The 22,436-nt window shown below is 40.2% G+C and overlaps 1 protein-coding gene across 2 annotated transcripts; it reads right to left on the bottom strand.

Annotated features, from left to right (window-relative positions):
- Window positions 1-448: 448 nt before the first annotated feature.
- On the bottom strand, window positions 449-22,256 carry LOC308386543 (protocadherin alpha-C2-like). 2 transcript variants are annotated; one of them, XM_080866158.1, is made up of 4 exons: window positions 19,477-22,256; window positions 17,089-17,147; window positions 13,399-13,484; window positions 449-4,419 (listed from the first exon to the last, which is right to left on the bottom strand). In XM_080866158.1, the coding sequence occupies exons 1-4, from the start codon at window positions 22,015-22,017 to the stop codon at window positions 4,106-4,108; spliced, it is 3,000 nt and encodes a 999-aa protein (XP_080722284.1). In that variant the 5' UTR covers window positions 22,018-22,256; the 3' UTR covers window positions 449-4,105. The 2 variants fall into 2 exon arrangements, with proteins under 2 accessions (XP_080722284.1, XP_080722285.1); XM_080866159.1 differs by lacking the exon at window positions 17,089-17,147 and having other exon boundaries at window positions 4,281-4,419.
- Window positions 22,257-22,436: the final 180 nt, after the last annotated feature.

The raw sequence follows: 22,436 nt of genomic DNA, 5'->3' as shown, positions 1-22,436 counted from the left end.
TGCTTTTAGTTTTGCAAACTCAGTGAGTGGTTTTGCTATAAGTCTGAATAGTTTTAGAGATTGTGCTACAGGAATCACAGTTAGGGTTTAAGCATTCAGAAAAAACTGTAATTACTTCTCCAGACAGATGGAGCCAGTGCAATGAATAGATAAAGGCTTTTCCTATTTTCCTAAAGAAAGACAAGTCTTTGTTCAAATAGAAGGGATGTTAAAGTCCCACGTTAATCATCATCCAGTCCCCTTTTCATGGCTTTGCCAACTTTAAAATGTTGAGATCTTGTTGACCTCGGATACTAATGCTGTATTTTCTCATTTCCTGCATTCCCATATTTCAAAATTCCACTGTTGCAAAAGTGGAGAGGAAAAAAAGGGCGTCACAGTCTACTGAAGGAGAAAATAAGCTGTTAGTTCAACTGAATTCAAAACACTGTTTGAGATATTTAAGAAAAAAAAAACTTTATTTGTGACGTATTAACAAAACACATTACCAGATTGATTAAATCATAAGAATCACTATGATCACCTTTACAATGATGAGCAGGTGTACAAAAAAGTTATTAACAGATCTGCACTGTCACAGTCGACTGGTATGTGCCACTCACCGCCACACCCAACGACTGAGGAACATTCACTATACACAAGCAGAGAATACATCAACTTTATTTTTTTTTATTTCATTTTTTTGTATTTTGATATTTTTTTTCTTATTTTTCTGCCTTTTTCTCTACTGGGCAAGGGAAAGGTACAGAGGGTGAGCAAAGTATATAATTTCACAATAGTGTCTTTTTGATCATCATTTCAAAGTTGAACACAAGTTAGTTTAAGGACTGATTTTCTTATCCATGAAAATCATATGGGTAAAAACAGAAAGAAAAAAAGGCATTTCATAGCATAACACAATAGCATTATGTATATCTAGAAGATTAAATTTATTTTCAACATGATAAGAAAATGTGTTTCTTTTAGGTTTTTCCACAAATTGCTGCTGCCATGTCTGTATTTACTGTATGTTTGTGTCTGTATGGAGAGGTGTGTGTATTGTCTTTGAGAATGTGTATCAGAGGTATATGTAAATATTCCAATACGCATTTCCCAGTGGAAAAACATATCTATGTATATATATATATAGTATCTATATAGGATCTGTTTCCTTTGCTTATAACATGCAAACAGCCACTTGGTGATCTGACAGCACAGAAGTACACCTGAAGAACAGGGCAGGTGAGGAGGGAATAGTGTGCATGGGAAGGACTGAGCAGCACCTATATACCCCTATAGTGATCGGTAATATGGTGGTCTAATAAAAGGAACAGTGAGGTGAGATTTTATGACACTTTCAATCATGTTGACGCTGCTCCCATTTCTACCACACTATGTTTATACACAATATCAGTGCCAAAACTTCCCAGCAAACTTTTCCCCCCCATATTCATGTGGAGCCATAAAGCAAAAAAAGGGAAATTTTAAGGTGATGCCAGGTGAAGCCAATGAACTTTTGTCACCTTTCAGTCACAATTTTTATTATAATAGTAATTATCATAATTTGAATGCAGCCTCCAGCCTCTTTGTACTGCAGCTGAACTGTACTTCCCAGTCAGTGTTAACTGCAATACATGTGCTTGTGCAAAGGAGAAATGACTTGCCCAATAGTTTCTTTGTCTCCTACACTGTATCTACACAATGGACTACTATGACTACTATTTTCTGACTCTCACTCCATCTTGCCTCATATCTAGCACAGCATAATCTCAGTTTCTGCTAAGCTCTCAGGCGTCTTCGCAATTCAGTGCATACAAGTCATGCGAGAGATGACAGAGCTGTCAACAATGAGCAACCAGAGGAGACATTCTGGCAGAAACGCCTAAACTCAGCTGAAGTTGAGACAAAAAAAATGTCTATGAGAGTGTGACATGTGTCTATATGTCTATGTGTCTGTATCTGTGTAAATATGCAAATACACACATGTTACTGTTGTACAGTTCATTGAAGCAAAGTGGAAAGATGTCCAACCATGTTGATTTGAGGAAACATGAGTAGAGCGAGGAAACAGGCGGCGGGCAAGCACATCCTACAAGCACTGAAGCAGGCGAGGCAGTGGCGCAAGGCTTAAAGAACAACTATTTAACATTCAAAGACAGAAGAGGACGGATCGGAACAGAAATGAAGCGACAAGCAGCGTTCCTGCTTCCTAGCCATATAATACACTCCCATGTTAAGGGTGGCATTGGCCTTCAGTTTTTGGAGTTTCCACAAAGGGCTGCGTATTCTTTTCGTGTATTTTGAATTTATGTGTTCATGTGTGCGTATGTTTGATTTGTTGGATTGTGTGTAAGCGGCGGAGAGAAAATCAGTGTTTGTGTACAGTAATGTGTCTTTCAGACTGGGTGTGCTAATTCAGACCCCATTAACCTGTGTCACATTCCAAGAGAAGAAGCCATGTCAGGGGCTGGTTGCATCAGCTGCACGTAGGTTCCCTAGTTATGGCCGAAGTCGCCACAATCCCATTTCAGGCATTGCTAAAATTACAAGCGGTACCACTACAGAAATCTGTCCAAACGTAACCTTAAGTAAACGCTAAACATATTAAGCAAGCAATAAAGCAGGTGCAAATGATACAAGTCACACAAATGCACTCACTAACAATAAAGAATCTAGTTTTCTGCACGCAGCATTTTTTTTTTCTTTAGCAGTTCCCTGCTGTTTTGCAACTTGAAGAGCCACAGCCATGATTTTGAATGTTTCTGTCCATTGTCTACACATTGCACAAACACTTTGGGCTATTTTCAACTATTTAGTGTGTCATTCCTTTTTTGTTGGCATTAGATTCCATGGAATGTGAAAAATAATACGCTGAGACTCGCCTTAGGTACTGTACCTAATCTGGTTAATTGTGTCAGTGCAGTAGCTACACTATAGTGTGATGAAAATACGGCTTAAAGCAAGGACAAAATTCGATGTGTTCAGTGTGAAACAGTTCCGAGTCTCAGCTAATGCATTTTTGTGCTATAGTCCATTAAAAAAAACAGGTAAAAAAAAACCCCAATAGAATTTCCAAAACCAAAATGATGTGCTTTAGAAAATGATTAGCCTTAAAAATGACTGGTAGAAAGTGGACTAAAACATTCAAATACTAGCATTTTCCTTTAAAAGTCAAATGAGAATCGGCCATGTTTTATGCCAATCTAGTCCCAAAACCATCCAGTATATTGCTATTACTTATTTGCTACTCATTCTAACTTTTAATAATATCAAAAGATCTCACCTTTGAACTCACGTCTTAATACCTACTCTATCATTGAATTTAGCGACATGCTAATTGCAAAGGAATTAGCAGTTATGAGGCCACCACTTTATACCCTAACCTGGGAACAAACTTGCGCATAGTTGGTGCAACCCAGTCCAGGTCCTCAGCCTCCACAATGTGCTATGTTACACTGAAACAGAGCTCTTTATTGAGCGTGGTCTAACTTCTTTCAGGCACCTTGTAGTCTCAAAGGTGCTAATCCTATGTTACGCATACTATATGCTGTTGTCTTTGCTCATTTTATTATATTTTTTACGTATTTATTTTTTATAAAAGCCCACATTTTTAGATTTTCTACAACGCCTCCATAATTCTGAAGACAATAGCCCCGTTTATTATTTTTTTTAATTTTAAAGTTATTTCTTTTACTTTTTACTTACCCTTGAACTAGTCAAAAAGGAGGAGGGCCAGAGATGTCATCACAGGCAGCCTCAGTGGACAATGGTCGTTACAAATAGTACACCTTTTTTGGGTGCTATTTTTGTTGTTGTTATACAAACTGGGGGTGGGGGAAGGGGTTGGGGAAGTGGGGGTGGGCAGCAAATCACAAAGGCTAATCTAAGACAATAAATCATTTTCTGGTGTAATTTGGTCCATTCTTTCGATAAAGAGCATTTGTTTAACAAGTTCGCATGACGTTTGGGGCCAGGCCTGGTCTAATGAGGATTTGGCCACTATACAATGTCTATGCAAATATGGCGCAAGGAGGCTCCCTTGGTTCTACAATATGCATTTGGCTTATTTTTCTGGCTCTGAAATTGGGTAGTTTGTTAATAGCTTTGCTGTCATATCACCACTTCTCTAGTCATCACCGCTTTCATCTTTTCCTTTCTCCTTCTTATCTTTCTTGTCCTTCTTCTTCTTTTTCTTCTTCTTGGCGTCCTCCTTCTTGCCAAAGCTTATGAATTCACCCTTGTCATCCACAGGACCTGGGTCGTGGCGGATAGAGATGATGGCTGGAGATCCAGGAATGATGAAGGCTTCAGGTGGAATCTCTCCTGGTTTCAGGGGCTGAGGAAGGCCATAGCCTTGTCCAGCGCCGTATCTGAAGTGCCAGCTGTTGCTGTTAACTCCAGCGCCCACTGGAGGTGATAGCTCTCCACCACCTTCTCCATCTACACACACGTGATTAAAAAATGGAAAAGAACAAAAAGGAAAAAGAAAAACAATGAAAAGAGAATAATTCATTACATTTTATTTATTTGTTAAAGGAACTGTTTAAAATTTTAGGGAATCGATATACTTAGCATTCTAGCTGAGAGATTCTGATTAAAAAAAGGAAAAAAATATTAACTTTTTAAAAACATCACATTACCTGGTACCCAGTTGCACCATAGAGATGCTGGTAAGCAGACTTAAATACCTTTAATGAGAGTTAGGCTAAAGCTATCCATTTGTTTCTAAAGCTTCCAAGCTAAACTATCCCAAAAGCCAAATAATGAAAAACTCAGCTAAATAAAATAAATGCAATATCACAGACCAAAATAATTTGGAAATCTTAAAGTAAGAGCAAAGTTAAATTGAAATGACAAAAAAGGAGAAAAGAGCTGAAATCAAAGCTATATAAGATATATTAAGGAAGTAAAATCTCAAATGAAAGCATCAATTGTCGAAAGAAGTGGTAAAGATGTGTAACTTGACTGATTTTGACTGATATCAATTTTCCATTAATCTTTTATCAATGAGGTGCATTTTGTTGGTACATTTACACATACGCGTTGTATACTCTTTCAATGCGGCCTTAACACGCAGCGATATTTTGATCGTTTTGCTTGTAAGTGGTAGAAGCATGATATGATACATTTGGCATTACAGGGTTAAATGTTGGCCTGACAATAGCCAAGATTCATATACTTTAAGGAGAGCAATGCAACCCAGTTCACTGAAGGGGACTGGAGGGGACTAACCTTTAAACCACAGGGATGTTTAACTTGGCAGTGCGATTTGTATTTGGATGATGGCTGCAGCATAATCCTACTCTCATTGGAAGCCAGAGACAAGGATTCAACAGTGCATGGATGTGAAAGATTAAGAAACCCAGATTGCAAATTGACAAAAAAATAAAAAATGAAGAAGGGATCTATAGCCTATATTGAATAATTATTTTGAAACGTGAGAAAAGGACCCATCTATTGAGGTCAAAGGGTCATACATTTCGTAATGCAAAAAGAAAGCGGATGCTAGATGAGATGAAGCCGGAGAGAGAAGGGAGAGAGAGCGTGAATGAGAGAGAGCCAGTAAGAAAGATGGGGGTGGGCGGGTTTTGCAGACACGGCGCTCTCAGGCTCACACCAGTTCCCTCTGCGCTGACCTACTTTCAGCCTGGATAATATTTAGATCAAAAACGGGCCCCTACAAAAAGATTCTGTTTGATTTTTCTTTGTAGGCTATTTATGACATTGCTGGAGTGCTGAAATGATTTCAACCACTGCCCCACTGGGAAGTACACTATTTTGAAAATGTGCGCTCTTCAGACGCACAGTGTCCCACAAAGTCCCCACAACGAGTCCATTGAGTATAAAAATATATAACACGTACAGGCTACAATGACAGCAGATGTAATGGTCTCTACTGAACTGGTCAGTCAGTCGCTCTGCATTATTGTGCTGTTTAACCTCAGTGAGCATATAAAGTGTATAGGCATTCTTCATATATGATTTATCATTGACTCATTGCAAGTACATTAGATATTAAATAAAGAAACTACAATGCCAGAAAGGGTCATTGATTTTAATATAGAAGGAGTAGTCAGATAAGAGAGAAATAAATTATTAGTTCGAATTAGTTTCTGCTTGCAGAAGTGATCATTTAATTATTACACATGTTTAACATTTTATAATTAGCACATAGAAGACAAGGTGATGGGAAAAAAAGCCAAAATAAAACAGAAACAATGGGGTATAGCCAGGGGTCAAATTGGGATTTGGCAGATGGGGGAACTGGAAGCTTGGGTGTCGCAGTGCAACGTGGGGGAAAGAATTACTTCGAAATAAGTCAAATAATAATTTGTTTAGCAAGCTCAGTAGAATTTTCTTTGCATGTAGACTGCGATCAGCTGACCTGTGCTGCTAGTCCAATATTCACTGCTTTAGCCAAACGAATTCAGCAAGATTTAAGGTGATATTTAATGGGGTAATGAGGAATTATAAAAGGTAGATTCAGTGAGTGAATCTAATCGGCATCATCATCTTAAATATACATTTCTGTGTGCTACCCTTATTGTAGTATAAGCTAGTAATAGTACCCTAGACGTAACCAGCCCAGCATAGTGCATCACTATATCAACTATATGTTTTACCGATGTTTAAAATGAATGAGGGTATAACATGTAAGATTCAAGTTTCTAGTCTATAAAATTTAACTTGCTGAGCAGTCCTTTGAAAATGATCTCCTTTCCTCTCTTTCTTACATGTTTCTCCATCTCTGACAGTGTCACACATTAACGTTTTATTTTCTCTCCGTGGGAAATACCGCAATTATCTGATGGATGCATTTTGTGACAAACTGTGCAGAAAGCGTTTGTTTGTTTGCTGATATTTGTTGAGCTGTTTGAAAAGATACATTCGAGTTTATGCTCCCTCCTGCTCAGCAGCTAGTTAAGCACTTCTACCAACTTTACGTCTGCGCCGTGAACGCATCACAGGGAAGAGAAAGGAAAAACGGGATGTGTTGAAAGTGTAAGCGCGCTGTGGGATGTCATTATTTTCTTACCAGTGAGCAAATACCTCCAGGCTGTCACTGAAAGCAATGCTAGTCTGCAGCGCATGAAAATGAACTCATTCAATAGTAATAAGCATTAACCTGCCTATCAGATTTTATAAGTCGCCAACTGTGGGAGCTGGACTGCTGTTCTAGATCCTTCCAGGCCACATTAACACCTGGGTATTGCTACTGAAGGCATGCAGAGTAATCTGGTTGACCTTTTTTCTTAAAATTCACACAACTTTCTGCATTTTTTTTGTTTCTTTGCTTAAATAACCAGCTTCTTAGTAATTATTTAGTGTCAGATGCTATTATCTCACATTAACATTAGTGGACTTACTACTAATAAACTCTAATGCCAGTCGTTTTAGGATTAGGATTATACCATTTGACAGTCTGTTAGCATATGTTTAATCTGTGCTCAACAAAGTCCGATTTAACTGATTCCATTGCTAAAGTGAGAAAGTCCACTTCTCATGTGGAGAAGAAAGAACTTTAAGTAATAAAATATGAAAAGATAGCTGCTCAGATGCACGAAAAACTGCGGAAGAAAATATAGTGCACTTTACTGCTCTATACATAGTATACAGTTCATTTTTATGTAACAGACACACCATTTCCTGTTACCTGATAAGTCCTCTTAAAGGAAGGTGATTTTTTTGCTTAAATTTTGGGAGTTCTAAGTAATATTGTCTTATCTGATAGTTAAATGTTCACAAAGGGTCTTTCCACATTTTACATTTCATTTTTACAGGTTAATGTATGTAAACATGCAATGTGAAAACACAGTATTAAAATTAATTTGGGGCAAGCGTTATAGCCTGCAGTTTACTTTTCACCATAAAATTACACGTGACACAGTAGTTTGGACAGTAGTGGTGACACAGTAGTTGAGAACAAGCCATTAAAAGGTCATTAAAATTTCAACCTCGTGTATTATGTATAATGTAGTCGGTGTAATTCGATGATTACCATACGAGTTAGAAACATATTGTGTACTTTAAGTTTGTATTCTGGTGGTGAAAGGTCAAATTAGGAGTTCATCTTCATGGAATATCAAGTTTATTTAAATACATTTCAGGTGCCAAGGAAAATCCTGAAGTTCACCTATAGACTGTATATAAAAGAGACTTATCCATGTGATATGTGATGTCACACTGTTTGTGAATTCCTGTTCTGAAGGCCTGGGGTCCGTTCTTCGTACCTCACTAAGTAGGTTAGCTGGATTTGATTGTTGACGATTTCGCCTGATCTTGGATCGTTCGGTTCCCCGAAGCTCATCCGGGACTTGCTGTCATAGCAACAGAGCCGTAAGCGTAAACCTGCTCGGGAGCAGGTTTACTTTATGTAAACAGGATTAGATCGCGGCCACGCAGGTATGTCCGCTTCATTTATACGAAAGCAACAGCGATATTTTACCACTGTTTCACCATAAATAAATATTATCAATGTAACTAAAGACAATGCAGCACCTGATCCATTTATTGATTTCACACAGATACATACAGGTCATTTCCTAAAAAAGGGAAATGTACTATTAACATTCTATCACATGTATGTGATTATTACAGATCTAATTCATATTTCAGAGTAGCAATTGCAAATTACTTTGTGTAATCAAGATGAGAGACCACGGCTATAAAAGCGAAGGTGGATTTGGGAAGCCTGTCGCAGCCATGTCCTGTCCGTATACGCGAGCAGCCCATTGCAGAAGGTGCAAGATTGATAAGGAGAGTTTTCAGAATTCAGCGTATATTGCGGGACAGACAGGATCCTTTAGCTCAGCGCGACAGTGTGCTCATAGAGAGATATCGATTTTCCCGTGAGGGTATTATTTACTTAATCAACTTGTTGACGAGGGGGTGCAGGACCACCACCTGTCTTTTTTTTGCTCTGCCCTTTTCTTGGTTGCTGTTATAAACAAACAGATTATTCCAGGGTCTCTTTCCAAGAGACGAAAAGCAATATAAGTGATAAATATTACCATTCTGTAGAATATTCTTATATTTCACTTTTACTTGTTCCCATGTTCAAGTGGGTCCTGTTGTGGCTCTAATGTGAAAGAGGATATAATATAATATAATTTAACATAATATAATATAATGTAATATATTATTGGATAATATAGTGTAATATAATAAATCTACCCTACCACCTACTGGTGTTGGCCAGAGGGGCCGATGGCGCGATATGGCAGCCTGGCTTCTGTCAGTCTGCCCCAGGGCAGCTGTGGCTACAACTGTAGCTGCCTCCACCAGTGTGTGAATGTGAGAGTGAATGAATAGTGGCATTGTAAAGCGCTTTGGGTGCCTTGAAAAGCGCTATATCAATCCACTCCATTATTATTGTTATTATTAAATTACTTACTAGTTTAATTTGTCAGCAACTTTCTGCCAGCCCTCGCTCCTTGCTTTTGCAGCCTTTGCAGTGTTCCCTTGCGTTCTGATTAAACTCTGAAACTCCTGAAATCCCTCACTCAAGAGTTCTTGCTCTGCTGCCGAAAAATACCGAGCCGAGCGCGCTCCGTCGATATTTTCGCCGACCAATCAGAGGGTTGCCGATCAATGTTTCCACTATCGATGCGTAGCCCCTTTTACGACACCCAGTGATGTCACATTACTGCGTCCAGCTGTACTAATCGTCAACAGCAGGTGTGTTCGGGGAACCGGAATAGCGAGCTCACGGTTAGCGCGATGGTTTGGTCTTGGATGTGTCATTTGATCTTGGATGTAGTGAGCGACGTACGAAGAACGGGCCCCTGATGCCTGCATGGCTTGTGTTCTTTTGTGTGTGTGTGTGTGGTGGTGGTGGTGGTGGTGGTGGGGTTTGAACAAGCAGTGAGCATATTTGGATCAATGGATATAAAGATATCAGTTGTCAAATATCAAAACTCAAGCAGAAACTCTTAGAAGGTCTATACCTCACAGCAAACCATACTATTTGTTAGATAACTACACTAAAAATACTCCAGAAGGTACCAGAGAGACTTCCAGTTAAGTGACTCAAATTAGCTGAGGTAAAGCTTAGCGTCTACCTATCAGTCAAAGGGGCCATGGGCCTAATAATACATAGTGTTAAGCCTTTAAGCAATTTAAACAGGTGATCTCAATATATTAAAACTCACTCTAGAGTTCCCATAAAGGCCAAATAATTTCTGGTCTCCATAGAGGCTGTAAAAACATTTATTTCTGCTGTCTGGCAATTTACCATTGGGAGGGAGGGATTGGCTTAACCTTTGAGCCAGCGCTGCTTAATTTTTCATCCTGAAATGTTGCTACTTGCGTTGGTGGAAACATCTGGATCTATAATCTGTAGTAAATAAATGTTTGGATGATCTTTAGATTTTCTACAATTTTAATTTTGATTTGTAACCATGTTACCATTACCTGCTTAGAGTACCAAATGTGTGTGGATATAGTATACACAGAGCAGAGGTCAAAAAGTTTGTATTTCTCTGCATGATGTACAGAGAAGTACAATATCCACTGACACAGCATACTGAAACAAATGGGTATCGCGTTAGTGTCTTGGAACATTCTAGGGCTTCATGCACTGCTTGAAAAAAATCCAGACCTCTGGCATTGTTAATTTAAAAAACAACCCACGTTTTAATTCAGACATTTCCTGTTTAGGTGTATATAAGCTCTTCATGTCACAGAGTGCAAAATTTTAAAGAGCTTTGCTGCCTTTGTGCTGCTGTTTATCTAACATGCTCCAGCCAGTGTTTCTTTTTAACAGCCTATACTTCACAGCAAATGGATTACACTGTAACTGCTAGTGAGCAGGGAAGTATAGCGAGGAGCATGTAGTGGCACCTGATGTGAAAATATAAGGGTGTCGGAAGCCTCATTTGGTGTAACCTACATTTAAAATAGGCTACTCCGAGACACGGTTCCATCTGAAATGAATCCCTCTGATGGTTTGTGGCACACTGACATGCGACAGTCACAGTGCTCGTACATATATGTGACATGTACCACATGTATTCTGCATAGGAAGCATAAACTTTGCTTTTCCACCTGATATCCTCTAAAATGCCTTTTCTTTCTTTCTTAAAACCATGATTTTGCCAAGTCCCCTTCCCCTTTACTCCTCTGTTTTTTTGTCTCTAAATATTCCATTCAGAGATATGACCGGTTGCTATGGAAACTGCCTTCGCCCACTCCCTGCTGATGGAGGGTGCGGCTGCTGCAGCAATCTCTCAGTTAGACAGTGTTGCCAGGCAACAGGTCACATGGTGTTCCCTAGCAACACCACTACTGCAGGAACCTGCCAATCCTCTTAACCTTTCTCTCTCTGTTTCTCCATCCCCCCACACCTCGCTTTTTTTCCCTCCATCCCCCTGTACGTCTCTTCTGTTCATCTTCTAATCACAGTTTCTTTAAATGTTGCCACATCTTTCTTTTTTTTACGGCACTTTCTTGTTTGTGATAACAGCACATCTCCCCCTCTGGCATCACACAAATGTCTCCTCATCTGCACCAAGGGTCACTTACATAAACACAGTTTTGAAGGTGCCACATTTAGATGCATCACAGCATGTCGGAAGACTTCATTGTGATAAATCGCAGCAAAGATTTCTGGCACAACTTCACCTATTTCCAAGGTGCATGGAGAGGATGAAAGAATTCACAATGCAGGAACTCCAGCAACACTTGATGGAAGATGAAGAACTTTAATAATTGGCCAATTATTAATAATTGGTCAATTATTAAAGGCTTCATTGTGATAACAGTTTGCTACAGATGTGAAAATGTGTCACAATAAAGGATGACGTGTAACAGAGAGGATAAACTTGTCTGTGCTATTGCACTAAGCCACTTCTAAAAATGTATTTCCTAATGCATCAGCAACAACTGGAAGGACCGCAGTATGCTGAGCACTCCGCTTAAAGATAATATTTGAGACAATATTTGAGTCTTTATAGGGGCGGAGTTGGCCAGATGGTTTCCATCTGCTGTAAGTAAAAAAATTGCAAATTTTTTGCTGCACTCTGGCAGAGGGGAATACACTAGAACTGGGAAATGATGCAGCTGGTATCGCAAACAATTTCCCAACTTCCTTTTATACAGAGAGAAAAAAATCTTTATTTATTCATGTTTACTGACAGGCAGTAAATTCATACTCTGTCCCTGGTTTGCCAAGTGATTTACTGTGATGCTACTCTTCACCCTCAAGTGTCTACGTATGTCCTAATTCCTGAAGCCAGACAGAAAATCAATGAATGGAAGCGGGGGTGGAAGAATAGGGGGACGGTTCACAGTGCTGAAACATGGTTTTGAAATCTTGCTTACCAAAGTCTTCCAGCCTCTGTGCCCTTGTAAAGTTCCACACACAAACTTTTAAGCATTAGCTCTAAGACACACTTTCTGTAAAGCACAGGTCTATGAGTCCAGCTTTCTTTACACATCAGTTGTGTTGCAACATTTTTCAGCACTGTCACCCACTCACTAACTCATTCTTATAAGAGACAGCTGCCTTTTCTGATTTCTAGCTCTTGCTTGCTGCTGTTGTGGAAAGTGACAATATTCTAGGTATGAAAGTGCTCTGCATAAGGGTCCAACGGCTCTGGTGGCTATCTGACTATGCATGTTGCTTGGCCTATGGAACTCTGCATACATGCTAATTTGTTTGTTTGCTGACAGTTACATGATGAGACAAATGTCAATTACTTATTTATGGTAAATATTAATGGTGGATAAAAAGTTATAGATTAGGGTGCTGGTTTAGCTGAGTGGGTGAGCAGGTGACTGGTTCACCTGCTCAAGTCTGACCCGTGGCCTTTTGCTGCATGTCTTCCCCTCTCTCTCTCTCTCTCCCCGCTTTCCTGTCTACCTACACTGTCTCTATCCAATAAAGGTTAAAAGGCCAAAAAAATGATCTTACAAAAAAAGTTGCAGGTAGAGATTGAACACGGGTTCTTCTTCAAAAGAGGAACCTGTCAAAATTAGGAAAAAAATCTTTAAGATTTTGGCATAAGGTGTTAACCTTGGCAGTGGGCTTCACTGTTCAGCTGCCCTTCAAGTTATATCATGATGTAAGGACAAAAACAGCTTCTCATCCATCAAAAAGTAGAACTTTTTCCTTTGCTTTATTTTATTGTTTTGTATTTTATTTTATTTCATTTCATTTTATTTTGTTTTATTGTGTTTTGGATTTTTAGTCTACTTTTTCTTGGGACACTTTTTTCTAATGTACAGTACTTTGGTCAACACTGTTGTTTTAAATGTGTTATATAAATCAACTTGACCTTGACCTAGATGGTTTAACCCAAATTATATTTTGGGCATCTGAACTATTTCTAGCTAAATATTCTGAACTACATCTAACTAACACAAAATCAGTTTAAAAAAATCTTCATCCTGTATCCTGATTCCTACATTTCCACTCACCTGCAGCACTAGATACAGTGGGCCAGTTCTGAACCAGCATGCCCTGGGCTCCCTGCATCACAGAGGACTCCTCCATGTGGACGGAACTGAAAGGCAATCACATTTAGTCAGTGAAAAATTTGCAAACATTCAAATATTTAAAAATAGGACACATTTTCCTTAACATTCGGAGATTTTGTTATGAAATTCAAATGATTGTTGGTGCAGACCCTGGAATCCATCCACAACTGAGCAATTTAAAATAATAGTCTAATAAGATGACATTTCTGTTTAATATAAGGCAAATTAAGTGGTATTCAAATAGCTTAAAAACTTTCAAACAGCAATACTGATTATTTTAGACATTGACAGTGGCTTTCTGGCTCTCCAGAAAGAGAAATTGTGGATACATTCATGTGGTCTTGTTGTAAGTGGGTACAGCCCCCCACCCCCACTTTAAAAAAACAAAAACCCAAACCCAAACCCAAACCATCCCACCCTTCAGGCTGAATACCTGTGCTTTGCCTCATATGACAGAATATCTAAAGACTCAGGGCTTTTGTAATGCATTTAAATTGGTCTAGGAATAGCTATGAAGAAAGACGGAGCACATAAAAGAATGAGCGACTTTTCACAGAATAGAAATATGCATACTGACGACTACTGTAGGACTACATGAAGTGCTCTTTAAACTTTGCTGCTTATAATGGAAACTGAAAATAGCTGTTCTGTCCCAGATAACCAGCTGTTTTATGTGGTTGTGTTTGTGGTTGAAGTTGACCAGGATTAAGAACCGCTAAAACAGTGCGCACCAGTATACACTATAACTACACTAAAATACTATAACTATGGCCAAACACCTTGCTACATGAAAACAGTGCCACTTGCAAAGAATAACAAAGGTGCACTGCAAGTCTTCATTTTCATTCATTTTGGAGCTTCCATGTAAAATATGACTTGACGGATTTCTGCACTTGTAATCGTTCCATAGCTTTTGAAATTTATAAGCATAATGAACTATCCTGATCCATGCTCAGTGTTTTGAATAGTAATTGAATATGTCTAAATGACTTTGATATCACAATAGAATAATGCATAAAATGCATATGTTTCATTGTGTGCCTTTAAAAAAAAGTAATTCAACACTTTAAGTGACAAATACTTTCATATTCACTTTGAAATAATAGCATAATGTAGGTTAATGTAGTTGTTACATGTTTATACAAATACATAAGAATACTACTGATGGCAATAGTATATATAGAGCTTTTCAAATGTAGAGCTTTTTAAAAAGATCAGTTAAACCAGTGAAAAAGTCATTTAACAGTCTATCAAATTTTTTACTAATTACAGATTTAGTACAGTGTGAGACTTTGTTTTGCCATCATTTTTGGGTGTGCTAGCTTTTCATCTTCCCTGTGATCTTTGTTTCACCTTGTGTGTGTTAGCAGGGGCTGAGCTATAAGAAGCACAGTAGGGGAGAAACAGGTGAAGTGAAGACAGCAAAACTATTTAAGTTAAAGAGCACTTGGTACTTTTCTACGAGTGCAATAAGCCTACCAACAAATGTTAATCCGTTTGCATCCAAGGATGAACAGATGTCGATCCCAGATGTCTGAAAATCAGGCCAAAAATATCAGCATTTTCTAAATCAGCCAACCTGATTCTGCCAGCAGTAACAAGGTTGCTAGAAGTTCTCCTTCTGATGATAGGAAAGCTAGTTCTGGCCAGTGCCCTAGCAACCCCCAAACAAGAGGAAGAGATCTGGCTTTCACCTACACTGGCTGCTAGAGAGAAAGACTAACAAGGGTACAATTAGGTGCAAAAATAGGAATTTAACTCAGTTCTGAGAAAGAAAAACAATTATTTTAGTTTGTCCAATTTTCTGAGTGACTGAGCAAACCTGCCCCTTTCCATCCTGGTCTCCAGTTTTTAAGCTAAGGGAAGCCAACTGACAGCTTGCTTTATAGCGTTATCTTTACCACGCTGACACCGTGGTGTGAAAACAATCACATTTGAGGAAATGCATTTGGCAGAAAGTCCAAATATTTGACTAAATATGAGTGTATGAGCTTATATAAAACTGACACACCCACCCTAGCAAAAAATCTTTTCCCTCATCCATTTGTTATACATATATAGTTAATTGTTGTTGACTAGGTTTTTCTGCAGCACATTAATACTATCATCTGCAACCTGCATTATCTTGATTTCCCCATGAAGAAAAAATGACCAGGTGTATTCTAAGCAGTTTGATGTATACGAATATGACACAGAAAGTACTGATGTACTGCACTTCTGTCTACACTCAGAATATGGGTCAACAGTGCTGGTGTTACATGCTGTTACATTACAGCACGCCTGTGTTGTGGCTAAGTGTTGATGTGAGCCATCTCTGTGTCTCTGTGTGTTTTACAGTCACTGTCATTTAAGAAGTGGCAGCGGCAAATTGCAGTGATGATTTATCTGAATCCATGTCATGTAACAGTGACTTGATGACAGAGTGCACATGATCCATACAAATTAACACTAATATCCAATTAAATCAACTTAGACTAAGAAGATGACTTCACAAATGAGCGGTAAGCACTGGTACCATGAAATTTGGGAGAGTTTTGCAGAAAGCATAGGCGTGTGAATAGTAAACACATTAATTCCTGATGTCCCTGCTGTTTTTAGATCAACTTATGGGGAAATAAATGACATTTTCTGACATAATCATGGGAAAACTGTTAAGTTTTGTTTTTGGGTAGAATTTTTTCTAATCGTTGGTGCTTTTTTCTATGATCCTCTTCATTTCAGTATTCTCTGATTTGCAGCTAATGACACTGCTTAAAGTGTAGTGCTTCATTAATTAGATATATGTAGGTGGGAATACTCGAATATTCATGAAAGAGCAAGCACACTAAAATCACAGCAATCTATTGTTGACACAATACCTAGGAGAGGTTTCAAGCCCAAATCTTAGAAATCATGATTTTAGGAGAGGATAATCATGGCTAGAGTACTACAGTGTTTGTAGACTTAAAACAATTCAAATGTTTTAGTTTAATATGTCTTTGGAGGTGTTGTTTTGTGTGGATTTGGTCTAACAATAAGAAGTGGAAAAACTTAGAGATGTAAAAAAACATCATCTTTGCACAATAATATGTGATACACAGAGAAATGCAAACGCATGCATGGGGTGGTGGTGAGGGGCAGTTGTACATGCAGACACTGAAGCACATGTGCATGTGATAATCTAGGAAATGTCATCATCTGCCTGTTTGTCCTTCATGCTTCCAGCTTAAAGACTGCAAGTGAGGGAGTGATGCTCAGAATGTAGATGACCTATATAGTATTTCACTGCAGAGGACCAAGGCTATGAATCCAGTGACCGAACCGCAAAGGCCTTTTCCCAAAGGGAGAGGTTGAGGTTAAAGGTTCAAACAAATGCTTAGGCGCCACTCACAGTCATTTCTGAAAAGCTACAGCATTAGTGTTGCAGTAGCTTTTTGAATCATTTCCATAGAGGTGTAGGGATAAATGTAACTGTAACATGTGAATAAATCATTTGCTTGGGGAATCGTATATGCTATAGTTGCAAGAGCAAAATGAGGGGTCTCTCTAATGGTGCAGACTAGATGGCGGCAGGATGAGTAGAGTGGAAAGGTGGAACCTTTTTTGAGATGATAAAAAATTGCACAAGACTTTAACGTGGAAAATGCTTACCTCTGCACCCCTGCCCTCAAAGATGCAGAATATCTCCAGTCAGCATTCGGGGCTTTGGGCTGAGCGAGCAAGAGGGAGAGAGAGGTTGCGAGAGAAAAGAAAATGAAGGAGAGAGAGGTAGAGACAGAGAGGGAGGATGAAGAGAGTAAGTTTAGCTTGATCTCATACTGTGCAGAGCCATGGCCTCATCAATTAATCATGATACGCATCCCAGCTCTGGACGTGATAGGAACACTGCAGTTGTGTCACTGATTACAAGCACAAACACACACACTTATGCACGCACGCACGCACGCGCGCGCACACACAAACACACAAACACACACACACGAAAGGACTTTAATAAGGACAATGACTGCAAGCCATATTGACAGCTTCTGGACAGTCTCTCATTCCACTGTTCTGTAAATGTGTGAGCTGGGAGAGTAATGCCCTTTAAAGGAATACTATGATGACAGTACAGACTGATGCGTATGTGTTTGTGTGTCACTGGAGTAAATCTGTCTGCTCCTGATGAACCTAGCTGAGTGCTTCAAATTCCCAGCAGCCCTCTGGTAAATAATTGCCTTTAAACTCCAATAAAAAAGAGAGACCAGCCACATCCACTATCTCTGGCCTGCATTGGTCCTTGCTATATTAAGATACGGCTATCTCAGCTATCAACACATAGTATTTATAAAAGTATTTCCTCTTTACTTGTGTTCCTTTTCTGAATATCTCATCTAAAACATTAAATTATCATTAATCAATGGTAACTGTATGGACACATTTTAATAGTACATAGCACATTCTATACTTGCACTGAAAACCTGATAAACAAAATTCCACATGAGCACAGAAATTTAAAAAGTATTGGTGAAGTTCAGATCTGGGGCTTGAGGCTATTCACCATTGAAAGCCTGCTAGGACTCCCAGAAATAAGTGGAAGTCCCAATATGACTTTGGTCATTGTAGATTTCACTGATGATTCTACATTTAAGTTCAAAGAACGTCCCCCTCTTTGCAATATAAATGGCATAGAGGGGCAAGTCATTGTTTTAATGAGCTAAAGCGCTATATAAATACAGGCCATTTACCATTTACAAGTTAATGCTTCACAGCCATTAATTATGCCGGACTCTTTCATAATCATGTTCTTCATGAGTAGGCACATGCACAACGCTGAATTTAAAAAAAAGCTGTGTTTAAGAAACAAACCTGCGCTGGCAGCAGCAAGTGTCCCAGATAAAGAAAGCACATCATGTTCCTTAGTTCATATCAGGGGGGAGTATTTTTTGCTGGTAGACCCAGCCCATTTGAGTAAATTTAATTTGCAAGGCTGATGAACACAGTGTGGAGGTTAATTTCATTTACACTGCTACACTTGTCTTGATCAGATTTATTTTTAAAATAACTAATTTACCAGAGACTGCCACCTGCTAATTAAGACAGGGAACTCGTGGAAAATCCAAACCTTCAACATCATATAAATTAAAAAACAACAACAACAAAAAAGCAAAAAACTAAAAATAACTGAAAAAATGAATATTTGCATCATCAGCAAGCATTAGTGATAAAAGCAGAATGTGTCACCCCAAACTTTTTTGCAAGAGTCATTTAAGACATAATCTAAATGACTTTAGAATAACTTTAAAATAAACACAAATGGAAATAATGTGCTCAGGAAATCACATAAGCCAAACCCTTGATTTTAATATTGCCAGTTAAAAAGCTCTATTATTAAATGAGGTTAACTCATTAATGATTCTCTCTTTTTTAAAAAAAAATCACCCAGAAGTCATAAATGCAATACAGCCATAAAAATAAACCTCAAAACTAACCATAATCAGAAATCAAGTCAGGAAACCCCAACTGCTCCTATGTCACTGCCTTACTCAACACAACAAAAACACAGACAAATCAAAACTGCATGCAAAGAGGGTGACCAAGTAGTAGGAATGATACATGACCTGTTCCTGGTGTAGACGTGATGACAATCTCAAGGTGAAACACAAATCTCTGAATCATCAGAAATAACATAGGACCCTTGAAAAGCATCACAACTGACACTAATTCGGTGTGAGTGCTGAGCTAGGCTACACTGAGTGAGTTTGCAGTGCAAGTGGGAACTAAACAAAGAGACTGAAGCTTGCAGGGATTCAGTTCAGGAGAGGGTAAAAACCTGATGTGCAACATGTCATCTCCCTGCAGCAACAAAGTGACAGTGACAGAGAATATGGTAACACTGCACACTGGCACCATATTGGAATGAAAAGTCCAGTTTGGTATGTTTAAAAGTGCCTAATACTGCTTACACCTTGGTCAAATTCAAGACACTTTTAAAACTTGAAGGTTCCTGACCTTCCGGCTATGCGAACAAAAGGTAAAAATAAAAAATTCATGACCCACCTCTGGGCAGATTTGGAGGGAGGCATCGGGCATGCTGAGTCTGCGTACAAATCCACTTCCACTGGTGAAAAAGCGGTCGGCACCGCTGCCCCAGGTGCCGCTGATGGGTCGTCCTGTGTTGTAGAACATGAAAGTGTCACTGCCAGACGTGGCAGTCAGGCAGGTCTTGTAGCAGTAAGTCTTCGTTAGGGAGCCATTCCCACGTACTTCGATGTAGTGAGGCTCCACTTTAAGGTCTCTCCGAAGCACCACATTGTTATTAGGCTGGCCTGGAGCTCCACTGCTGCCACCTCCGCCAGCACTCACGCTGCTGTTCCCACCATCTGGAGGGGGTTTCTGTGACACACAGCATGGGGAACAGGACCCAGGCTGGGTGCAGTAGGCGTGGCAGCGGACAATAGCCAGCACCACCACAGTGACCAGGAAAACAAAGGTCGTGGCACTCAAAGCCACGGTCAAGTAGACGGTCACTTTGGACAAAGGGATTGGGCCTTGAGGTCGCATAATCCTCTTGGGATCAGACACCACTTTTGGTGGCACCTCCATGACTGCCACGTTAATAGTAGCAGTGGAGGAAAGAGCAGGCTGGCCATGATCCTTTACAAGAACAGTTAGAGTGAAGGAGGTGGAGTTGTCTTCCAAGATCCTCCGAGTGGTCCTGATCTCTCCGTTGTGTTCATGCACCTTGAACAAATCCGGGTCAGTGGCTGTCTCCAGCACATACCCCAGCCAAGCATTTGGACCAGCGTCTGCATCGTATGCCACCACTTTGGTCACCAGGACACCAGGTTCGGCATTCTTTTGTACCGTCTCCAAGGAGCGCGTGCCATTGCCAGGGGGGTTGACTATCAGTGGTGCATGGTCATTCTGATCCATTATATAGATGTAGACTGTGGCGACGCGGCTGAGCGGAGGAATGCCCCCATCTTGGGCTTTGACCTGGAAGTGAAACTCTCTCAGTGACTCATAGTCAAAGGCTCGCAGGGCATAAGCCTCCCCTGTATCGGCCTTCACAGACACATATGAGGTGACAGGAATGCCGTGGTTGTTGTCATTGAGCACTGTGTAGGTGATGCGTGCGTTCTCTTTGATGTCGGCATCTCGAGCTTTCACAGTACACAAAGAGGCCCCGGGGGCATTGTTCTCAGCCACATAGACTGTATATGAGGTCTGTTCAAATCGTGGAGGGTTGTCATTAACATCTGCCACATCCACCTGTATAGTCTTCTGGGAGGATAGGGGAGGATTTCCTCCATCTGTGGCACTCAGAGTGACATTGTAGGCATCAGTGGTCTCACGGTCCAGAAAGGCTGAGGTAACCAGAGTGTAATAGTTTCTGAATGACTTGATCTTGAATGGAAGGCCTGCTGGGATCTCCAAGTTCACCTGCTTGTTAGCTCCAGAGTCTCGATCAGTAACACTAATAAGGGCCACAACTGTGTCTGCACGGGCATCCTCCCTCACGGGGCTCGACAGAGATGACAACACTATCTGAGGGACGTTGTCATTCACATCCACAACCTCTACTACCACCTTACAGTGTGCTGCCACAGCACCGGGGCCCCTGTCCATTGCCTGAATGTACATCTCATAGGAGTTAGTCTCTTCATAATCAACATTGTTTCTCACTCTTATCTCTCCTGTATTAGTGTCCATGCTGAACATCTGCCTCACTCTCTCCGGGGTGTAGCTGCTGAAGGAGTAATAAATCTCCCCATTTGTGCCCTCATCCAGGTCAGTTGCATTCAGTTTGATCACCAGGGTGTCTTTGGGGGAGTTTTCTAACACTTTCACTTTGTACACTGAGCTGTCAAATGAGGGAATATTGTCATTTGAGTCCAGTACCCGGACACTGATTTTAGTCGTCCCCGTTTTTTCCGGCGTCCCACCATCCACAGCACTTAGAATTAATTGATGGTAAGGCGTCTGCTCGCGATCAAGGGGCTTTTTGAGCACAAGCTCGATGTGCTTTGTATTTAGAGAGGGTTTGTTAGAAACCAGCGCGAAATGGTCGTTTGTGCTAAGCTGATAAATGCGAACAGAATTTGACCCAGTATCTGGATCTTGAGCGTTTTCAATTGGGTAACGAGACCCCGGTAAAGCAGACTCTATTATTTCCAATTGATACTCGTCTCTGGGGAACTGCGGCGCATTGTCGTTGGCATCTACAATCTCCACCTCGACGTGGTGCACTTCAGTGGGGTTTTCAATCAGCACCTCTAGATTAATGAGGCAGGTGCTGGATAAATCGCACAGTGCCTCCCTGTCAATCCTTTCATTGACAAGCAATTTCCCATTTTTGGGGTTGACAATCACATTGCGTTTGCCGCTGTTGGAGGTTACCTTGATTTTTCGGGTGGCGAGCTTTCGAATATCCAGCCCCAAGTCATGCGCTAGATCACCAACCAGTGCCCCATTTTCTAGTTCTTCTGTAATCGAATATCGTAACTGTCCAAATGAAAGGCCACAAAATAATGAAAATATCACAAAATAAAAAGGCACATTATTCCCTATCCGGTTGCACAGCCCAGCCACAGCCATTGCAAGCTCACAGGATCCGCAGACGGATTAAATGCAGCCTTCCGCCTTTTTAGCTTGCAGTATCTCGCATCCCAGCACCTCATTAAGGTGGGCTAATTGGTGTCCCGGTAAATGAAACAGAAGCGGCTCATCCACTGTGATACCCGGCTGAAGCGAATCCTCTCCAGCGCATCCATATTACCTTTGTCCGTGAGGCGCTTTTTTTGTCTCCAATGCGCGCTGCTGACGGGTGTGTTTCCCTGTCGCTGGAGCCGTCAGATAATCAAGGCAGGCGAAGTTTTACCTTATGGAATCGGAAAAGACTGCTGTCCCTTTCAAAATAAAATTATAAGCGGTCTGTGCCCAAGTTTGCTTGCACTAGAAGAGAAGAAAAAACGATTTAACCAATCCAATGTGTGGGATTATTTTAGGCGCTGAAA

The sequence above is a fragment of the Rhamphochromis sp. 'chilingali' genome (genome assembly GCF_963969265.1).
Source record: "Rhamphochromis sp. 'chilingali' genome assembly, chromosome: 19".
In the NCBI taxonomy this organism is placed as follows: domain Eukaryota; kingdom Metazoa; phylum Chordata; class Actinopteri; order Cichliformes; family Cichlidae; genus Rhamphochromis; species Rhamphochromis sp. 'chilingali'.
This window is presented reverse-complemented; position numbering and strand designations above follow the sequence as displayed.